Below are 21564 nucleotides of genomic sequence, written 5' to 3' on the forward strand. Positions count from 1 at the left end.
AAAGCTGTTGCTTTGTGGAAACTCAAGATTTGAAAGCTTGAGAGTAGCAAGAGTTAAAGCCCATGTTAGATAATTCAGAGGGCAATGACACCAGCAGTGTCTGGAAATGGTTTTGAGCTTAAAAGTCTATTCCCAAGTTTTCTCAAGAGGTTTTTTTTTATGTAATGTACAAGGACAAGATCTCCAGCTTTATGTTCCTCCATCTTTCTTTTTGGAATTGGCATGGATTCATAGTGCTGATGGCTTCGTAATAAATTAGAGAACACTGCTCTTCTATTCAGGGGCTTGGCAGAGCTGAGGTCTGTTGAAAACTCCTAGTGGTACTGAGGACGTGCCCTGATTAAACAAATAATGCAAATCATCCTCAGCCAGGAGTCAGTGTTAGTCCCAAAATGAAGGCAGGAAGGGAAGTATTCTCAAGAGGTTTCACTTCTCTGCAATTCTTCAACGTTTTCTGCTTTTTGCTGGCACTGCCAGGTAGGAAGTCTGTTTTATTCTATTTGTTTAAAATATGGCAGATTAACATATCCCTGAGCTTTAGTCTGTCTCTGCACCTACTGCAGAGTTTTCTCGGTGTATTTGCTGGTCCCTTGTTAAAGTTGCTGAGACTAGTCATTATGTCAGAGCAGATATTGCCTCAGAAAATTGATCTAAACACTTTTTTAAAAAAAAAATGAGAACTTTTTTTGAAAAAGAAATAACAATTCAAGCTTTTGGCTGTCAAGCACATAAGCCACCAAGTCATCCTGTGAAACAACAAGCATTGTTTATGCCTCTGTCTCTCTCAGACGGAAACAGTGTCAATTGCCCACTCTATTGCATGTCAAACTCCATGACATGCTTCGTGCATGGATTTCTGAGGGACACTTATAGAAAGTTGGCATTGTACAGTGATGGTGTAAACTTTTGTGCTTCCCACATTCAAGTTGATACGGGCTGTCATATTCAGAGAGCATAATTAGTTTGCAGAGGCAAAGGGTCATGCATGTCTGTGTGGGTATTTGCTATGCACTTGTTTACTCTTTAACCCTTTCAACATCAATATCCATTGAAGATAATATGTTTACAGTCACTAAATACATTATTTTATCATACTTTTTTCTATGTGTCCTATGATTCAGGCTATGTTTAAAGCCTATAATCACATTTGGATTGGGGGAAGCTTTAGGACAATCTAAGTTGGAACTTATACTGATTTTGCACTCCCAAACATTGATCAGGTATCATCTGGTGCGGAGCTTCATGACTGTAGAAATCAAACCCTCAGCCTCTAGTTGAACACCAATCGAAGTAATGTTTTTCTTATCACATTAATGTGCATCTTTTACTTTATTGCGACCTTCTCCTTTCTGGTTCTGATAAAGTTGCTGACACATTCCCTGGTGCCAGCCTTTTGTGCCATGTTAAAGTGACTAGTATTCATCTCTTTCTGCCTGAATTTTCTCCCACCCTCCTTTTCAAGACTCAGGGCATGGACTTGCATTTGATTACTCAATGCTCTTGGGCAGAATACCATAGTGGTTTTCCAGCATTCTCTGCAGAATCACTGACCAGTCGACTCTCCAGCTCTCCAGGATCTGGCGTCCTGGAAGGATTTACAGGCTGACATTCAACATGTTTTGGCTGTAATATGAATGAATGTTCCATGGCTTTCATTCGCATTAAGCCTGATAATAAGAACCCATTTCGCAATTCAGTCGGGGGCTGATGGCAACCACAGTCCAATTCATTCTCACCAGCATCCAAGTAAACAATAAGAGGCACTTTCCAGTTAGAATTAGTGAATAGTTATTAGGATCAGAAACTCTATCTATTCTATTCTTTCACTTAGGGGTTCTGAAGTCAATTATACAATCCAAACAGGTGAGCTCAACTAATGAAGAATTGAATGTTTGTCAAGAATGGGATCCTCTCATAGCCCATAGCTCAGTATCATTTTGGGTAAAAGTTATTCTCCCAGTTCCCACCAGTAATGTTTCAATGAAATTAACCGGGTGCAACAAGAATCTTATGACAGAAATTTAACGAAATCTCTGTGACTATTTAGAATTTTCCCAATTTATGAATTCCCTTGTAAATTCATTGTTGTGACTTCTAGAATATGACTTCAGAAAAAAATCACTAATTTTGAAACATTTCTATTGTGCATAAGGGATGGTGAGGGTGGTTCGGATGGTACAGGTGAAGCTGACAGATGGTACAGGTGAAGCTCAAAGATGGCAGCGGAGCAGAATTTAAGGGGTTGAAGTTAATGGATGTCAGCAGCACAAAACAGGTGCAGAAGAGATTATTTTCCACGTGCATGATTTTCTTCCCACTGGAGTTCACAGAACGAGAGTTCAAAAATGCTTCCCTGTCTTCACTGTTGCTTGAACTTAAAAATAGTGCAATAATTTTTAAGTCAGTGGAGAATTAATATGGCATGGTGAAAAAATGTTCTGTTGGCCAGTTGTGTTGCTGGTTTGTACCAATAAATGTCTGTCAGTACAAGGGCAGAACAGTGATGTACAAATGATTTTCAGTAGGTAATAGTGTGGCAGAAAATATGTTATTGGTGATTACAACAACTTGAATTTTTCTAGCACTTTCTGCCCTAGCTGGGGTAATAAGATGGTGTCACCATATACAGGTAGAAGTCAAGTTAGTTTAATTAAATTATTTCAATTGAAGTTCAAGTTGTCATGTATATGATTGTTGTATGGGCTTGTCAGCTCACTACGCTGTATGAAACACTGCTTGTGATGAAGGTCAGTGCCACCACTCTCCATAAGATTTGCTTCAGGCCAACCACGTAGAGGACAACCGCTTCCTGGTCTAACTAGATGAGTCCATTGTAGTTTACAACGTGTAGCTGATTTTGTGTTACAAATTACTTTGATATGATAGCGATTGTTACAAAGACTGTGGAGGGCCCTGTGTTAAGTTTCATTCTTGTGAGAACTTAAGCTGTTTCGTCTACAAGTTCATATGAACAAATGAAAAGGTACAGAACTGAAACATGCCCTTTGGCCTTCTGAGCCTGTGCCAACCATCATCCCTAATTAATCTAAAAACAAACCTGCCATTTTTCAATCTGTATCCCTCTATTTCCTTCCTATTCATGTACCCATCTAGGTGCACCTTACATGTCTTCAATATGCCCACATCCATCACCTCTTCTGGTGATGCATTCAATGCTGCTACGACTCTCTGCGTGAAAAACTTCCCTCCCACATCTGCTTTAAACTTTCCTCCTCTGACCTTGAGTTTGTGCTCCCTTTATAATTGAAACTTCAACCCCGGGAAAAAGCCTTTGATATCCACCGTATCTATGCCTCTCATAATTTTGTTGACCTTTATCAGCTCTCCTCTTAGCCGCTGTCTTTCCAGTGAAAACAATCCCAGTCTTTTTCACCTTTCCTCAATAGCCAATGCCCTAGAGACCAGGCAACATTTTGGTGAACCTTCTCTGTACTCTCTCCAAAGCTTCCACATCTTTCTGGTAATATTGTGATCAAAGCTGCACGCAACACTCCAAATGCAGCCTCACAAGAAACCATCATAGTGGGTGGTGCACGTCGCATTCTTCACTATTAACCCATTCAGGCCCATGTACAATGCTAGTTAGATTAAGAATGATCGGATACAGTGTTATATTTAGTTTTGTGTGAGATAAAGCTTCAGGAATTTATAACACCGGCGCAGTTGAAGCACATGCTTAGAAATCTTACTTCAGTGTAAGAGGCCTTCTGAGTCAAAGATAGCATTTGGCCCAGATAAAATTAAAGCCAAATGAATAAGGGTAAAATCTCCAGAGTTTGGGCCATATCTGGACTACATTCAAGCATTGTCTGATAAGTAGCAAGTCATACTCACTACACACAGACAATTACCTTTGATGCTTATTGCATCATCATCATTGAATTCTTCACCATCAGTATCCTGGAAACTTAAATGGACTAGTAAATTGAATACTGTGCCTATAAAAGCAAGTCAAAAGCTGAGAATTCTGAGGTGAGTAACTGACCTCTTGACGCCACAAACCTGTCTGCCAACTATAAGACACTCACCAGGACTGTTATAGAATACTCTTCGTTCTTGGATGAAAGCCCCTCCAATGATACTTAAATTGTTTGATACCATCTAGGATAAAGCAGCCCATAAATTAATTTAAGCATTACTTCCTCCACTACAGTGGCAGCAGTGTTTACCATGTGCAGGATGTACTGCGGCAATCACTGAACCTCCTTTGATAACACTTTGCAAATCCATTCCCTTCAGTACCTTGAAGATCAAAAGCAGAAGATGCATGAGAAATAATGATCTGCAAGCTCCATTCCAAGATAATCACCATAATAACATAGAAATATAGAAAATAGAAGTAGGAATAGGCCACTCAAACTTTTGGGCCTGTTCTGCTATTCAACTTAATCATGACTTACTCAACTCAGAATCTTGTTCCCATTTTCTCCCCATATTCTTTTGTTCCTTTAGTCCTAAGATATATATCTAACTCCTCCTTGAAAGCATTCCATGGTTTGACATCAGCCCTTCCTGTGGCAAAAAAATTTCCACAGGGTCATCATTCTCTGGGTGAAGAAATTTCTCCAGATCTAAGTCCTAAATGGCCTACAGCATATCCTTAGACTGTGTCCTCTAGTTCTGAGCTCCCCAGTCATTGGAAACATCCTTCTTGGAACTATATTGCTGTTCCTTCAATGTTACTAGAATTTTCTTCCTGAAAAGCACTGTAGATATACTTACACAGCATCAACCGTTCGGTTCAGGGTAGTGGTTCACCTCATGGGCAATGTGGGAAGGTCATGCCCATACCCTCATGAAGGAATAAATGCTATATATAATGGGAAACACATGCGATCTCATAGGTAGGTTTCTTCCATGTACTAATGTTGCTCACACCCAACAATGCGTATTAATATTGGATGGGAAACGGAAACAGCTAGAAATTAAAGTTAATGTCAGAACCAATTGCGCAAGGAAAAAAATATATTTCCTGCCTTAGTAAAAAAATTCTAGAAGTACTATGATTGAGTAAGAAATTGGCTGTGTGATGGAGTAATTGCAGGATTTTTACATATTAGCCGACAAAGATAAAGCAAACCAAGGAGGTAAATATCAGGCAGATATGCTTCTTAGGGTATATGGTTTTCAATTTGGATATATTGAGGCTTATTTATCTTCATCATTTATTGACACTTGTTCTGGGATAGGAATTAATTGGCAATGTGATGACCTAGAACTGAGCTGCACTGAGGCCAATTTCTTTGAAGGGATTTTAATTTTAAGTTACATATTTTGCAGTTTGGAAAGGAATATATGCTTTAAGTATATAGCAAATTAGGTGGAAGGAAGGTCGAACAAAGTTCAATTAGAGAAGATAGCTAGCTGGAAGAAATCGGGTTATGGGAAAATAAAGATAAGCAGAATTTGACAAGCCATGGAAATGCAAACAGCAATGTAGACCTATTTCACAGTGAAGAAAAACTGGGAAACTGATTAGAATAAAGAAGTATTAAATAAACTTAGGAACTAAAATGTGTTTTAGCTGAGCCTGAATTGACAAAAAAAGTAATTTGAATATGAATTAAACATATTACAGTATCCTTGGAGTCTCAATATTTAAATAGAGTAATGATCCTAACAGACTCATTTTAATTGAGCTCAGAAATTTCAAGGTTTCAGCCATAACATTGGGAAGATAGTTTAGATTGAAAACCAAAGAACTGCAGATGCTGGAAATCAGAAGCAAAAACAGCAATTACTGGAAAACTCAGCAGGTTTGGCAGCATCAATACAGAGAAAGGAGAGTTAACATTTTGGATCCAGTGACCCTTCTTCAGAACTGATTGTAGTTGGGAGAAAAGACCCTGGGCTTCTGGTTGCCTGCCATTTCAATACACCACCATGTTTGCTGGCCAATATCTCTGTCTCAGGCTTGCTGTAGTGCTCCAGTACAAGCTGGAAGAACAACATCTCATTTTCTGCTTGGGGACCTAAAGCCTTCTGGACTCAGTATCAAGCTCAATAATTTTAAGGCCTGAACACCTTCTCTCCTGCCTGACGCTAAGCTCCACATACCAGGCCTTGCCATTACGTGGGCTGCTACCTCAAACAACCCATAGTCAGCCATTAGAAGGGCCACTGGACCAAAAATGTTAATTCTCCTTTCTGCCCACAGATGTTTCCACATCTGCTGTGAAATGAGATTGGTCAAAAAAATTCACCCTCAATCGGGGAGCCATGTACTAGGAATTGAAGTAATTGGAGAGATTTTAATTGAAAAGTATGTAGAATGAGAAATAATAGTTCTGTTGAAAGAAAGGAAGATTGTTCAACTCATTCAAAACTGTTTTCTCAGTCAATATATTATTGAATGATGAAGTAAATTTAACTTGACCTTGATCCAAGTATTGAGTTGTTGCTTAATTAGATGATGTAAACTTAGAGAACACCTAGGGAATAGTGATCAAATGCAAATTAGAGTCAAGATCTTGGATTAGAAAGGAATACACAAAACTCCATATCAAGAGTACTTGACTAAGAAATGAAAAAAATCAATTAGACTAGATATAAATGGAACTTGTGCAGATTAAATGAAATATGAAATGAATGGATTGTTACATCAGCAATGGGTAAATTAGAACCAAAGCAATCAGAAAGACAATTACCAAAAATTATCAAGGGAAATAAAGTGATTTTCCATAGCATAATTGTAGAAAGTGAACAGTTAAGGCATGGATAGTGCTATTAAAACCTTAACGAAGAAGGTTTGTATTAGGAAGTTAGAGACTGGATATTAGATGGACATTGGTTTTTCTGTAGCTGAATATTGGTATTGTAAAACTTTGTGAGGTGAATGCAGAGGAAATTATTCCTCAAACAGGAAGGAATGCAAGAAAAAGCAGAAAATGCTGGAGAAACTCAGCAGGTCTGGCTGCAACTGTGGAGAAACACAGGCAATGATTGAGTCCAATGAGTCTTCTTTGGAACTGAGCTTTGTTTCTGAAGAAAAGTTATTAGACTTGAAATGTTAATTTTGTTCCTGTCTCCGTGGGCGCTGCTTGATCTGCTGAGTTTCTCCAGTATTTCTGTCTTTATTTCAGATCTCCAGCATTTGCAATTTTTACCTTTATTATGAATGGATGCTAAATCAGAGAATGCTGGTAGTTTATTATTTAAAGATTAAGAGAAATGCTAGGGAGGAAATGAAAGAATTATGGTTATATATTTTCGTATTTTTGTAGCAAGTAAATTTGCACCAGTTGAAAGTAGGGGAGAAGTGTTGTTGCACAGCACTATTGCATTCTATTAATTGTAGTTCGAGCCCTGTTAATGTGTAGAAATGCTACTTTTTTCAGTTTAGAACATGTACATTTGTAATATTCAACACTGTAATTAGAAATAAATGTGTAAAGCATGACTCCTGTTCTATCCTTCACCAACTGGCTTCCTGGAGCAATATAAAACTACTTTGATTCTGCAGGAAGGGCAGTGTTGAGGGCCACCACCTGCATGGCCCGTGTAACTTTCTTCATCAATAAAAAAAAAGCCACTCAGTGACCGACTTGCAACACTACCTTTGCCTGGTTTGTGTTGCACTGCTTTGAGGGCAATACTTGAACAAATCCTAGCCCCCCATCTCTAAAATCACCCTTAAACCCAACTTCAATAAATCTTTTCATAAGTAAATTGGCATGTACTGATCTGCAACTGAATTTCGCATTTACTTTTAAAAGCAAGATCTTTAAAAGTAAAATCTGCAAATGACACACATTGGTCAGACTAGTCTTGTGTACCTTAGGCGGTGCTCCAGTATGACCAGTATGTTCATTTCCCAGTATTTCTACTGGCTTTTTCTCTCTGCATTTGCAATGACAACAAAATGATGAAAACCCTTTAAACAATACTTGAAATCAAACTCTAAGCTTTGTTTACTCCCACAAAATTAGAAAATGTTCTGAAAAGTTATTAGTAGGTGTACTTGACACCAAAATGATGTGTAGCTTCTTTAACGAACACCAACATTTTAAATGGCAATTGTATATTTAACAAGCCTTTGAGTGGTTGTTTCTAAGGCTGATCTCATAGAGTCATGGGGTTGTATAGCACAGAAACAAACTCTTCAATCTAACTCGTCCATACCATTCAAATTTTCTAAATTTATCTAGTCCCATTTGCTAGCATTTGGCACACATCCCTCTATGCTACACCTGTTCATGCACCCATCCAGATACCTTTTAAATGTTGTAATTGTACCAGCCTCCACCGCTCTCCTCTGGCAGTTCGTTCTATATACGCATTGTGTGATGAAGTCACCCCTTAGGTCCCTTTTAAATCTTTCCCCACTCATCTTAAATCTGTGCCCTCTAGTTTTGAACTCCCCAATGCTGGGGAAAAGACCTTGACTATTCATCCTACCCATATCCCTCATGGTTTTATAAGCATCTATAAGATCACCCCTCAGCCTTTGCTGCTCCAGGGAAAATAGCCACAGCCTAGTCAGCCTCTCCCTATATCTCAAACCCTCCAACCCTGGCAACTGCCCTTGGAAATTTTTTCTGAAATGTTTCAAGTTTCATAACATCTTTCCTACAGCAGGACAACCAGAACTGAATGCAGTATTCCAAATGTGACCTAATCTATGTCCTGTACAGCTACACCATGATCTCCCAACTCCTACACTCCTGTGCCTTGTGTTAAATGTTGGCTAAGCTGGTGTTTCAGCTGAAAACCCAGTGTTAGCCCTTTCTTCACCTCTTCAGTGCTTAAACTATCTGGTGAAGAATATCCCTACTGGTTGTCAATGTTCTGAAGGGTTAATATCTTGGAGCTGCCAGAATGATAATGTTATGAAGGACTACAGCTCGGGAAGCTTATGTTGTCAGTGAAAGGGTAACTTTCAGTTCTGATCTGCCTACATTGTTGAATTGGAATGAATACTTCCCTTCTCTCACTGTTCCTAAGGGAGATTAGTTTAACTAATCTCAATTCCACATCAAATGAAAAAGAGTTCATCTCATTAATCTTCACTAAGCTTGTAACATTTGAGAGGGAATAGTGATAATAAAAATGCCACTCTTGTGCAGTACAGGTACTGTTCAAAGGTTAGACTAGAGCTGGAGGATCTTTATTTTGCCAGTGACTGTGCTGCACTTGACCTAGGAACTGTTGATGTTGATCGTGAGCACTTGAATGGGATTTTACTTTGCTAACACTTCAAATTTTGATCAGCAAAACAATCTCCAAAAATAAAGAGCGTTGCATCCTGATGAACCAACTAATCTTTTCTCACCTGCTATTTTCACATGTTTGTCTAACAGTCAAAGATATGTCATGTATGTGACTTTAAATTTTGCCATGTTTGTACGGAAGTTTCTGGAACTGCTTTTATTTATTTAAAAAATATATACACTGATGAACTGTTAAGATGGTTGCTGGTGGTGCGGGGCGGGCACAGACCAGGTGACCTTTGCAACTTCAATTCAGATGATCAAGCATCTGGAAAGTTCTAAACTGAATCGTACTGAGTGACAGTCTGCCCCTTGAATAGACATGCCTAAACAGTAATCCTTTGTGGAGCTTACGGCTGCCATTGTTGGAAGCTTACCACAAAGCACAGAGTCAACGGACCCTTAGACTTTATGTCTCTAGGTTTGCAACATAACAAAGGAAATCTAACAAGACTAGCTAAGTGTGAAGGACCACCATTTATCTTCCATTGTTGAGCAATGTTTTGATCATGTGACTGAAACTGGTTCTCAGACCCTGAAATTCTATAAAAGCCAAGCTCAGAAGAAACAGCAGCCCATTTTCAAAATAATATTGACAAGGCAACAGCTGTGAAGAAAATAAAAGCAAAACACTACAGACATTGGAGGTCTGAAACAAATACGGTAAGTATTGGAGAATCTCAGTAGGTCTGACAGCATCCGTAGAGAAAAATAAAAACAGTGTTAAAGGTTTGATATAACTTCACCTTAATGCTGCAGGCCCACTCATAGATACGGGCTCATGACTGGACCAGGCTGTATCTCCAGGTTCTTCAAATGATGTCATGGCACACACTCACTACCTGGGTGTTTGCAGCATCCCTACCTCGCATTGCCTTGCCTTTTCACACTTTGTCTCCTCAGCCAGAAAAAGCACGCTCATATTATTTCTGTCTTACCATGTTATTGGTTACAGAAACAAAGGCCAGGAGTTGGTCATGGTTGTCAGTGGCCTTTATTCAAGCCAAGCAAGTAGCCATTGTTCGGGGGGTCTGGCACTGTAAGTCAAAAACAGCCTCCAAGATCAGTCCTGGGGCTTGGACTTGGCCAGTCAGCCACTCATGGAGGTCGGAGTTAGGTTGAGGGGCCAAATGTCAGGCAGCTCGTCAACCGTTTTCAGCCCTTCTTCTCCTTTATTTGCTTTTTTCCTGGAATAAGAGGGAGGAAGAATGAAGGGAATTGAAAGTAGTGGCACAGCCATTCTGTTTGGTGGAGGTTGGGAGGTGCCCTGAGTGAGTGAGTGGGCAGTGCAGAAGGTATGAAGGGAGAGTGGTCTTGGGTTGAAGTGGGTGACAGCAAGTGAGTGAAGATGCTGCAGGCAATTGTGAGAACGGTAGAGAATGAGTCTTGATGAATGGTGGGTACTGTAGCAGATATAAGAGTGAATGGGAGGCATCAGAGAGATGATGGCACAATTTATATTGGAGAAGGGCATAGATCTTCTTACTGCAATTCTGGGCATTCGTCCCGATGGGTAAGATGGAGAAAATCCCACTTTTGCAGGTCTCCAGGCCCTTGCCATTTAGATGGTGCCATGATTTCTTCTAATTTGCCACACTCAGAAAAATGTCAAGAACTGTGCAGGAATCCAGACTGACTGCAATTGTTCACTTGCTTGGTGATCTTTTAAATACAACACAGGTGCAAGAGATGCCAGTGTTTTCCGGGATATCGTTGAGTGGTGAGTTGTTCCAGGAATGCCATATCTTATGATGGGGCTGGAGTCAGATTTTGGTGATGCTCAAGGGCCAGTTAACACACTGGGCCTTTTGATAAAAATCTGTTTAAAAAACCTGATGCAACTCAGACTTGGCCAAAAGCACCCTAAGATTCATCAAGAGTGAATATAAAGTTGGCTGACTTTTGTGGTCTGCATTTCCAAGACTCACTACTCAAAGTCATAGCCATGAAATTGAATACAGCCATCATGAGCAGAAAGGCATCTACAAAAAAGCGAAGGAGAGGATATCTTTTGGCTCAACTGTCAGTGCCTCTGCCTTTGAATCAGCAGCTTCAGTTTTGAGTCCCATTTCCCACTGCAGGAACATTCATGGAATTGTTAAACAGGTTAATCACCAAGCTGTTATGCTGTGAAGATATGAAACAAACAAAGAAATTTGGGGTCAATGCCATCTCTCCCAAGGTTACAACTGACTTGGAATTCAGATTCCTTCTGTGCACCCTTTCCCTCATGCAAAAATAAAGAACCTAGTTTTATTTTCTCATTCATCCATGTGATGTGAGCACCACTGGCTAGGCCAGCATTTATTGCTCATCATTAGTTGTTCAGAGATCAGTTGAGAATCAACTGCCTAGCTATGTGCCTTGGAATCACATGTAGACCAGACTGGGTAAGAATGGCAGATTCCCTTCCCTAAATGATATTAGTGATCTAGACAGCTGTTTGCGAGAATCTACATCAGTTACATGATCACCAATTAGTCTAGCTTTTGTTTTTACTCCAGAATTTTTTAAATTAAGTCCACATTTCATCATCTGCCACTGTGGGATTTAAACTGATGTCCCCAGAACATTGGCCTAGTGTTCTGGAGTATATATAACTCAACCTTTAGAAGATTTGAAAAGCCCTTCTAAAAACAGTGGGTGATTATGCACTTGATGTAGAATGTAAATCCTGGTATTGGGTAGGAGATCACTGTTTTGAAATGAGAATTAAAAATACTAATTACAATGGAAGGAGTCATAGCCTGCAAAGGACCACAAACAACACTGTCCCTTAGAAAGAGACAACTGATTATATGTAGTTTGAAAGTAACCATTCCTGAAGTGTGGGGTAAAGTCAGGAGGTAAGAACTACCACACCTGGGGCAGGGATTCACATAGCACTCTTGGCTTTCTTCTAAACCACACTCTAGTCATCTCAGCTAATCAACCCCACATGACAAGTAACTCCAATTAAATCATTGGGTGAAATCTGACAGGACCTGAGCAACATGGTCTATGGTGAAATTTGTGACAGAATTGGATGAGAAGTCTAACAAAGTCTACTCAATATCAGGAGTACCTGGATATCTTTTATACTTTAGACAAGCAGCGTAGTGAGTTTCCCACAGGGCAATGGCGAGTTGCCAGTTCAGGGAATTGTGCTTATTAGAAAACATTGTTTACAGACAAACTCATCTCATTAATATTTAGCTCCCTATCTTATAAAACATACCCAATGAAACATACATTGAGGAAATTTTGATGTGGAAATCGGAGTCTGGCATATTCAGCTCGCTGCTTGCTCTAAAGGACCTCTATGTTGCAAATGACCAAAGTACAACTCAGTGCACAATCCACGGATTCCAGCCACATGTACCCCTCATCCACAGGCATTGGCATCAGCTTGCCAGCTCCACATGACCATCATGACATCTCACCAACACATAGGTAGGGCAATCCGCACTTCAGGGTGCACAGGTAACTAGCATTGAAAGGCTGCAGCAGGGACACCTTCCGTGCATGAACAGGCACTCAGCTGAAGGACCGAACTGTATGTTGTCTCAGGGCTTCTCATTTTCTCTCTTAGCCCTTGCTTACTTAGTGCTTACTTGCATAGTCGTACCGTTCTTGCCTTGTCATATCGGTTAGCACAGTTACACAACCAAGGGCTTGCCTTGCTAGTCATCAGTCCTCAGTCAGGGGCGTTTACATCTTGCTATAGAGCAGTGTGCTATTTTGATTTCATACTTGCACCATGAACCTGTTACTGAGTAAAAGTGAACCGACATATCTCATGGACTTCAGTCCTCACCAAAACCCATAGGGATACCTGTTAGTCAGGGGATTTCAGCGCAGTAAGTCAAGGGCAACTTCCTATACCGCAGCTACAGTCAGGAGCCCAATCGGGGTGAGCTCAGTGAGTATGGCTGTCCCTCTGCACTTCGGTGAGTAGATCTCTTGTTTCAGTATTGTCATCTTCACAATTCTCAGAGGGGGCTTCTAGAGGATCCACTTCAGTGCAAAGGTAGTGGATGTGGAGATGTTTCCACCAGTGGGAGAGACTAGAATCCAAAGGCATAACTTCAGACTGTAGGGCCAACCCTTTACAACTGAGATGAGGAAGAATCTTCAGCAGGAGGCTGGTTAATTTGTGGAATTCATTACCCACAGAAAGCTGTTGAGGCCAAGTCATTGACTGTCTTTAAGACGGAAATAGATGGGCTCTTGATTGGTAAGTGGATCCATGGTTACAGGGAGAAAACAGGAGAATAGGGTGAAGAAACATATCAACCATGATCGAATAGCAGAACAGACTCAATGGGCTGAATGGCCTAATTCTGCCCTTATGTCTTATGGAGCAGTGAGTCATTCTGGGAACTGTACGTGGTAAGATGAGGTCAATATTGGAAGTAATGGACCCAATAGGGATGGGGTAGGTGTAATGAAGCGAGTTTGATAAGATACGACAGGAAAACTTATTATGCCTCACAGTAGAAATATCTTCAAAAACCTCAACACAACTTGGACTAAGCCAACAGAAACCATATCCAACGTGTCACATTTTATTTTGTTTAATAATTCTACACAGATAGTTTGTACCACAATCAAAACGTTCTAAACACCATAATATTCACAGCCTTTGACATCTGACACAGAGTCCATCAAGTTCTTTCAGTCAGTTTGGCTGTGCCATCATCATTTGGATCTTACTCTGGGTTAGATGTGGCATTTTCAATTTCAGAATCATTCCTCTATCATGAGCCATTCTTCTGCTGCACGCATTGAATTCAATATTCTGTGGGTTTTGAATACTCTGACATTGGTTAAGATTAACCTTTGCAGCTTCAGAGGAGGCAACTCATACAGATTTCTCTTTCTATAACGTTAGCACAATTTCTATTCATGATGTCACTGGAATGAAGTTTATGACACTGGAGAAGAAAGCTAATTGTTCCCAGTATCCACTAGTAGGTTGATATCGTAAGGCATTTATTGTAATGTATAGCTTCATTGTATTTCCATCTAATGCCCAAGCTCATATAACTACAAACTTTGCTGGTTGACTTGATCTTTTCTAGCCTAAACCATGAATGTGAAACATTTCCCAATTACTCATTGTCAAGTTTAACCTCATGACTGGCATATTGTTACAGATTCTAATAACTTTTATACTGCTGCACTTTATAAAGTAATCCAAGTCCAAGTATAATTCAGGTTTCTTGGCAAACTGCTTGTGCATGTTTCTGATTTATAAGGGCCAGATTTTATGGTCAGCAGAGAACCAACAGTGCTGCTATTCATTGCACTCACAATCGCCCACAGACCTCTAATAGGTATTTCCACTTGGAACTGATGATGATTAAAAACTCTTCTCAGTACAATCTGTAACCAATCTGGGATCTGTGTGAGCAGAGCACACGGCCTTGAATCTTCACCAGACAAATTGGTGCACCTCTGATGAGGGGTGTCAAGTCTAAACTGGGAGCTGTATGTCTGATTTGTTCATTCAATGTCAAATCAAACAGAAAAACTGAAAGTGAGAGGCAAAGAATATTGGGATTTAGAGAGTGAGATGAAAGAGATATATGGGAAAAAAGTTAACAAAGCCACTTTGTTTAATTTTTAAGTTTTCAACTTTTTGAAGTTATCTCCAAAAATAATTCACTTTTGAATGAATGAGACCCAACACATAAACAAAAATCAATTTTCATTGCCAGAGAGGTTATTTAACAGTGACTAAGTCTTACCACACTTGTCAAAATGGATTTGCGTCACAATGGATTTGACCCAACTTTTTCAAGAAAGTTTAGCCTAAATCTATCACTTAAATATTCCGAATTTCATCTGTGTCTTCTGTTTTAATTTTGAGTTTCTCAGTGAAATGTGGTGAAACAGTAAGATAATGGTTGCTGGTGCAAAAATACCCACTGAAGTCACATTCATACAGGGTCCACCCAGGACAAGATTAAATGATGTAGTTGGAGACAGTGTCTTGGATACGGGTCACAGGAAGAAGGGGTCCACTGAGTTTGGAAGTAAGGGCAGAAGAGTCTGACAACAGCTCTGCGTCCAACCCCATTTGAGATCCAGTTTTTTGATCAAGCAGTGGTTAACTGAGTTAACAATCTACTCCCCGAATAGTAGCTACTGAGATTACCGCATGGGTGACAGGCCCTGCCTGCAGCTGGGTTAACTCCATTGATGGTGGCCTAAGACCTTCACATCGTCTTTAACTGGCCCATCTAGGGTCTCAGTTGACCTGGGAGAAGGAAGATCGACCATGTGTCTTCTTGCCCAGAACTTAATTCTGGCAGAGACAACAAGGAAGCTGGATGTGCCGCAATACATTAAGTGCTCTTTCACCTTCAAGCTTACCGCCACTGGAAGCCGAAGATTCTGCTCAATATTATTATTGCTCTGGCACTGTTGTCAGTCATGTTTCCAAACTCCATTGAACAACATTGAACAGAATTAGCCTTAATAATTTTTTGACTGTAAGATAGACTGCCAGGCTTTCTTGTGATTTTCTTATCTGAGTGAATTACCGACTATAAGACCATTAGCAATAGGAATAGACCATTCAGCACGTTGAACCTGCTCCACATTCATTAGGTGCATAGCTGATCCGACACGTTCCTCACATCCACTTTCATGCCTTTTCCCCATCACCATTGATTTCTCACTGATCAAAAAGTTATCAAACTCAGCCTTAAATATACACAAGGACTCTGCTCCACTGCTCTCTGTGGCAAGGAGCTACAAAGACTCATAAACCTCAGAAAAGAAATTCTTCTTTATCTCAGTCTTAAGGTAATCTCCCCCTGCCCCATACCCCTCCCCCACCTTAATTCTGATGCAACTCCCTCTGGACTGAAAATAAACTATGGATCTGTAATTTCAAAGGCTTCCCAACAATTGTCTCTGAGCAGCTTTCACATCTTCTCCCACTTTCTCCACCAACTGCCCCAATATCCTGCCTGGGGATTGTCTCTGTCAGTCCCTGATAGCAGTCTTTCTCCCAGTTAAATTTCTGCTGGGTTGTGGAGACTTGTATGTGAACTATACTAATGAAGACAGAGAGCTAACATGGCCTGAGCTTAATGTCAATGAATCAGAGAGAATCTGCTGCTTCCATGTTGCACAGTCAATCCAAGTAAAAATTGGAGCTTAAGTTCTTTCTGTTATCTATTTGGAACAATGGGCAGCCTCACTAATTTTGCTATAATATTTAAAGACTATTAAATCTAGTTCTGTGCTATTGACTCCTTATCACTTCCATAAACCTAACTTGGACTCTGTGAATTTTCACTTTGTGTCCTTTGGTCATTGTTTTGCTATTTTAAACATGCAACCAATTTCTCCTGCAGTCTGTTCTCCAAAGAATCTTACTTTAGTTATGAGCTTTTTTTTATAAATTAGTCCCTTAAAACCTGGTCAACTTTCTCTGAATGTCTTTAACACATTAATATCTTTTTTGGGAATTAGTATCCAAAAGTACATACCATATTCACTGTTAATTTGTGGAGTCTATGCAAAATGTTTTGGTTTGTTATCCAATATGCTTCATTTGTATATTTTATTGAGCAGGTTAATAAGTTTCACTCTATATAACACAATATCATCAACCATCAACCTGAAATGCTTCTCCTCTTCTCTTCTGGGTACCTTTTCATGTTATATAAATGTTTATTATTACCTTCTATATTTACCAAGTTGCATTTTTCCAATAATAAACTCAATCCACTGTGTCTCAACCCATCTTTACAACTGGCTTGAATCAACTTGAAAATGATCCATACTCATTCTGTTGGAATTGGGAAACTTAATTATGTTCCAGCTCTAACAAACCATTCACAAGTTATGTGAACCACAATTCTTATTTCTCAGGGGCAACATTTTCCATCCATGGTGCTTTGTTGCTAATTGTTATTGTCCGCAATTACTGTCTAAACAGTATGATTATCCACCAAGGAAATTCCATGTTACTGTCATGTGTTCTGTGGGTGCTGATCCTGATCCTAGAATCACAAATCTGATGATATATTTGGCAAGTATTCTGGGAGGTGGAATTGATTCTTGGCCTTGAAATTGCTGTTATTTATTTCTGCAATTCCTTTCTCAATACCTCCTCTTGTCAATGGGTGTTCTCAAAGAATGGTGCTCCTTCATACTGGAGCTTCCTCCACATTGGTTTCTTCTAAACAATGATCTCCCATGCATTGACATCTATGCTGCATTTATTGAGGGGAACCTTCAGTTTTTCAAGACTTCCTTTGTGCCCCTCTCATTGGAGTGCTTTTCTCGAGCTAAGTGAAGATGATCTACATTAACATTGGAACTTAGGTATCCCAATCCGTGACTGCTCAGCAGAATTGGGTTTGGATGATCCTGGCCTTGATGCTGCTAATATTGGATGTTTCAAGGATGCTGATGTTAGTACACCTGTCTTCCTAGCTGATATGGAGAATCCATCAGCCTTAGGGTTTAACTGACAATCCCTATCAATTGACACTAACTGACAATCCCTATCAATTCCACCTTTATGCTAAGCTCATGTTAAAGTTCCTTTAAAATCTGACTGAATAACTTCTATGGGAAGTATACCTGAGTTCCAACTGCCAATGCAGATCAGCTTAGTAACTTTCCAAAAAAAATTGCAGTGGTTTGTAAGTGGTTTAAAACTTTGAGATCCCAAGTACTTACTAAGAGAATAAAGTCTAAAGATCCACGGTTTTAAACAAACAATAATGACATTTGCAATGCAAAAAAATACAACGTATATTCTGACATGCAAAATTCATGTTATGATATGTATGATCTATGGAGGCTAAAAATTGTTTTTGCCAATGTAGTAATGAAATGCTTAGTATGGTTGCATGAGATCCCTTCTTTTGCTATTGTAATGGCGATATTGAAAAATTAAATGTATTTGTTCTTGTATTACATTCGTGGAAAGATAGGTATGAAGTATTAGCTTTTAAAGGTGGAAGTAATTCCTGGTCCATGATGTTTATTAGCAAGACTCAATAAAATGCCTTCGAATATCTTTTCACTATTAATGCCACTGATGAACTAACTCCTTGTTTAAACTGTTGGAAAGGCATTAACTATTCTTCATGTTTTGTAATCTTGGGTTAGTTTACCAAGTCAGATTCTGTTCTTTGCTTTTTACCACTGTCTTTTCACCTTAATCTAACTCTTTCAGTTCTTAATTTTAAAAAATTCATACATGTTTCTGGCAAGGTCAGAATTTTTTGTCCATTTCTTTTGTCATTGAAAAGATGAAGGTTGTGATAGTAATCTCCTGGATCTCCTGAAACCTGCATGGTGACTGTATTCTCAAAGTGCTGTTAGGTTTAGAGGTCCAGGATTTTGATTCACTGATGTTGAAGGAATGTTCATATAATTCCAAGAGAGGATGGTGTGTCTCTTGGAGGGGAACCTATATTCCCATGAACCTGCTCTTCTTGTTCCTCTAGGTGGTAAAAGTTTTGATGCTGGGAGCTATTGTTAAAGGAGTTTTGATGCGTTGCCACATTGCATCTTTCAGATGATTGATATGATCCCTGATCAGACCATCAAGTTTATGTAATGGTCTGTCTAAGAACCAAAAATTTATTTTCTTAAAGCAGGAAAAGTTTGCCATCCCAAGTAGTTACTAAGAGAATAAAGTCTAAAGATCCATGGTTTTGAACAAACAATAATCACCTTTACTATGCAAAAGCATACAACTTATATGCTGACATGCAAAATTCACATGAGGCAAATGTGAATCATAAGCAAACTGTGGTTGAACATGTATAGAGCAGATCAAAGTTCCAAAGCAGTCAAGACAGTTCCCACAAATTTCTTAGCAAGCGATGAAACATGGATCACCAGATCTCATGAAAACTCTACAGTTCTCTACTTTCAAAGATTTGGCTTTAGAGCTCCTTTCAAAGTTATTCCATCACTGACTGCTTCAATGATGGTTTATGATCTGGCAGTTCACTCTCCTTTCCTGGGACTGCATTCCCCAGGATTCTTCAGATGGCACTCAGACATCCACTCAGGGACAAATTTCTAGCCTTTTTTCACAGATAGCCTGCCCCACTAAGCAAACACTACCCCTACCCCTTTGTCCCCCTACAACCACACATCAACCAATACCAGTCACGATTGGACATAGAGCAGTTTTTCCGCCGTCTTCGCCTCCATGCCTACTTCTTCAACCGGGAACCTAACCCTCCCTCCACTGACCCCCTTCACCCGCTTCCAACACAAGTCCTCCTTCTGGACACCACCCCCAGGCCTCCTACCCTCCCTCGACCTCTTCATCTCTAACTGTCGTCGAGACATTAACCGCCTCAACCTCTCCACCCCTCTCACCCACTCCAACCTCTCCCCCACAAAACGGGCAGCCCTCCGCTCCCTCCGCTCCAACCCCAACCTCACCATCAAACCTGCAGACAAGGGTGGCACAGTGGTAGTATGGCGCACTGACCTCTACATCGCCGAGGCCAGACGCCAACTCTCCGACACCACCACCTACCGCCCCCTCGATCATGACCCCACACCCGAGCACCAAACCATCATCTCCAACACCATTCATGACCTCATCACCTCAGGGAACATCCCACCCACAGCCTCCAACCTCATTGTTCCCCAACCCCGCACGGCCAGTTTCTATCTCCTTCCCAAAATCCACAAACCTGCCTGCCCCGGTCGACCAATCGTCTCAGCCTGCTCCTGCCCCGCCGAACTCATCTCCACCTATCTGGACTCCATTTTCTCCCCCTTGGTCCAGGAACTCCCCACCTACGTCCGTGACACCACCCACGCCCTCCACCTCCTCCAGGACTTCCAATTGCCTGGCCCCCAACACCTCATCTTCACCATGGACGTCCAGTCCCTATACACCTGCATTCCGCATGCAGATGGCCTCAAGGCCCTCCACTTCTTCCTGTCCCACAGGCCCGACCAGTCCCCCTCCACCAACACCCTCATCCGCCTAGCCGAACTCGCCCTCACCCTCAATAACTTCTCTTGTGACTCCTCCCACTTCCTACAGACTAAGGGGGTGGCCATGGGCACCCGCATGGGCCCCAGCTATGCCTGCCTCTTTGTAGGTTACGTGAAACAGTCCCTCTTCCGCACCTACACAGGCCCCAAACCCCACCTCTTCCTCCGGTACATTGATGACTGTATCGGCACCGCTTCTTGCTCCCCAGAGGAGCTCGAACAGTTCTTCCACTTCACCAACACCTTCCACCCCAACCTTCAGTTCACCTGGGCCATTTCCAGCACATCCCTCACCTTCCTGGACCTCTCAGTCTCCATCTCAGGCAACCAGCTTGTAACTGATGTCCATTTCAAGCCCACCGACTCCCACAGCTACCTAGAATACACCTCCTCCCACCCACCCTCCTGCAAAAATTCCATCCCCTATTCCCAATTCCTCCGCCTCCGCCGCATCTGCTCCCACGACAAGACATTCCACTCCCACACATCCCAGATGTCCAAATTCTTCAAGGACCGCAACTTTCCCCCCACAGTGATCGAGAACGCTCTTGACCGCGTCTCCCGTATTTCCCGCAACACGTCTCTCACACCCCGTCCCCGCCACAACCGCCCAAAGAGGATCCCCCTTGTTCTCACACACCACCCCACCAACCTCCGGATACAACGCATCATCCTCCGACATTTCCGCCATCTACAATCCGACCCCACCACCCAAGACATTTTTCCATCCCCACCCTTGTCTGCTTTCCGGAGAGACCACTCTGTCTGTGACTCCCTTGTTCACTCCACACTGCCCTCCAACCCCACCACACCCGGCACCTTCCCCTGCAACCGCAGGAAATGCTACACTTGCCCCCACACCTCCCCCCTCACCCCTATCCCAGGCCCCAAGATGACATTCCACATTAAGCAGAGGTTCACCTGCACATCTGCCAATGTGTATTACTGCATCCACTGTACCCGGTGTGGCTTCCTCTACATTGGGGAAACCAAGCGGAGGCTTGGAGACCGCTTTGCAGAACACCTCCGCTCAGTTCGCAACAAACTACTGCACCTCCCAGTCGCAAACCATTTTCACTCCCCCTCCCATTCTTTAGATGACATGTCCATCATGGGCCTCCTGCAGTGCCACAATGATGCCACCCGAAGGTTGCAGGAACAGCAACTCATATTCCGCCTGGGAACCTGCAGCCTAATGGTATCAATGTGGACTTCACCAGTTTCAAAATCTCCCCTTCCCCTACTGCATCCCTAAACCAGCCCAGTTCGTCCCCTCCCCCGACTGCACCACACAACCAGCCCAGCTCCTCCACTCCACCCACTGCATCCCAAAACCAGTCCAACCTGT

The 21564-nt window shown here is 41.4% G+C and overlaps 1 protein-coding gene across 2 annotated transcripts in view; it reads left to right on the forward strand.

Moving 5' to 3' along the window:
* Positions 1 to 344: 344 nt before the first annotated feature.
* hepacamb (hepatic and glial cell adhesion molecule b) overlaps positions 345 to 21564 on the forward strand; it is an 86866-nt gene continuing 65646 nt past the window's right edge. For both annotated transcript variants that reach the window (XM_048562409.2, XM_048562410.2), the window contains exon 1: positions 345 to 477. In XM_048562409.2, coding sequence (XP_048418366.1) covers positions 393 to 477 — 85 coding nt within the window. In that variant the 5' untranslated portion in view covers positions 345 to 392. The remainder of the gene's footprint in view (positions 478 to 21564) is intronic.

Source organism: Stegostoma tigrinum, chromosome 32 (assembly GCF_030684315.1).
Source record: "Stegostoma tigrinum isolate sSteTig4 chromosome 32, sSteTig4.hap1, whole genome shotgun sequence".
Taxonomy (NCBI): Eukaryota; Metazoa; Chordata; class Chondrichthyes; order Orectolobiformes; family Stegostomatidae; genus Stegostoma; species Stegostoma tigrinum.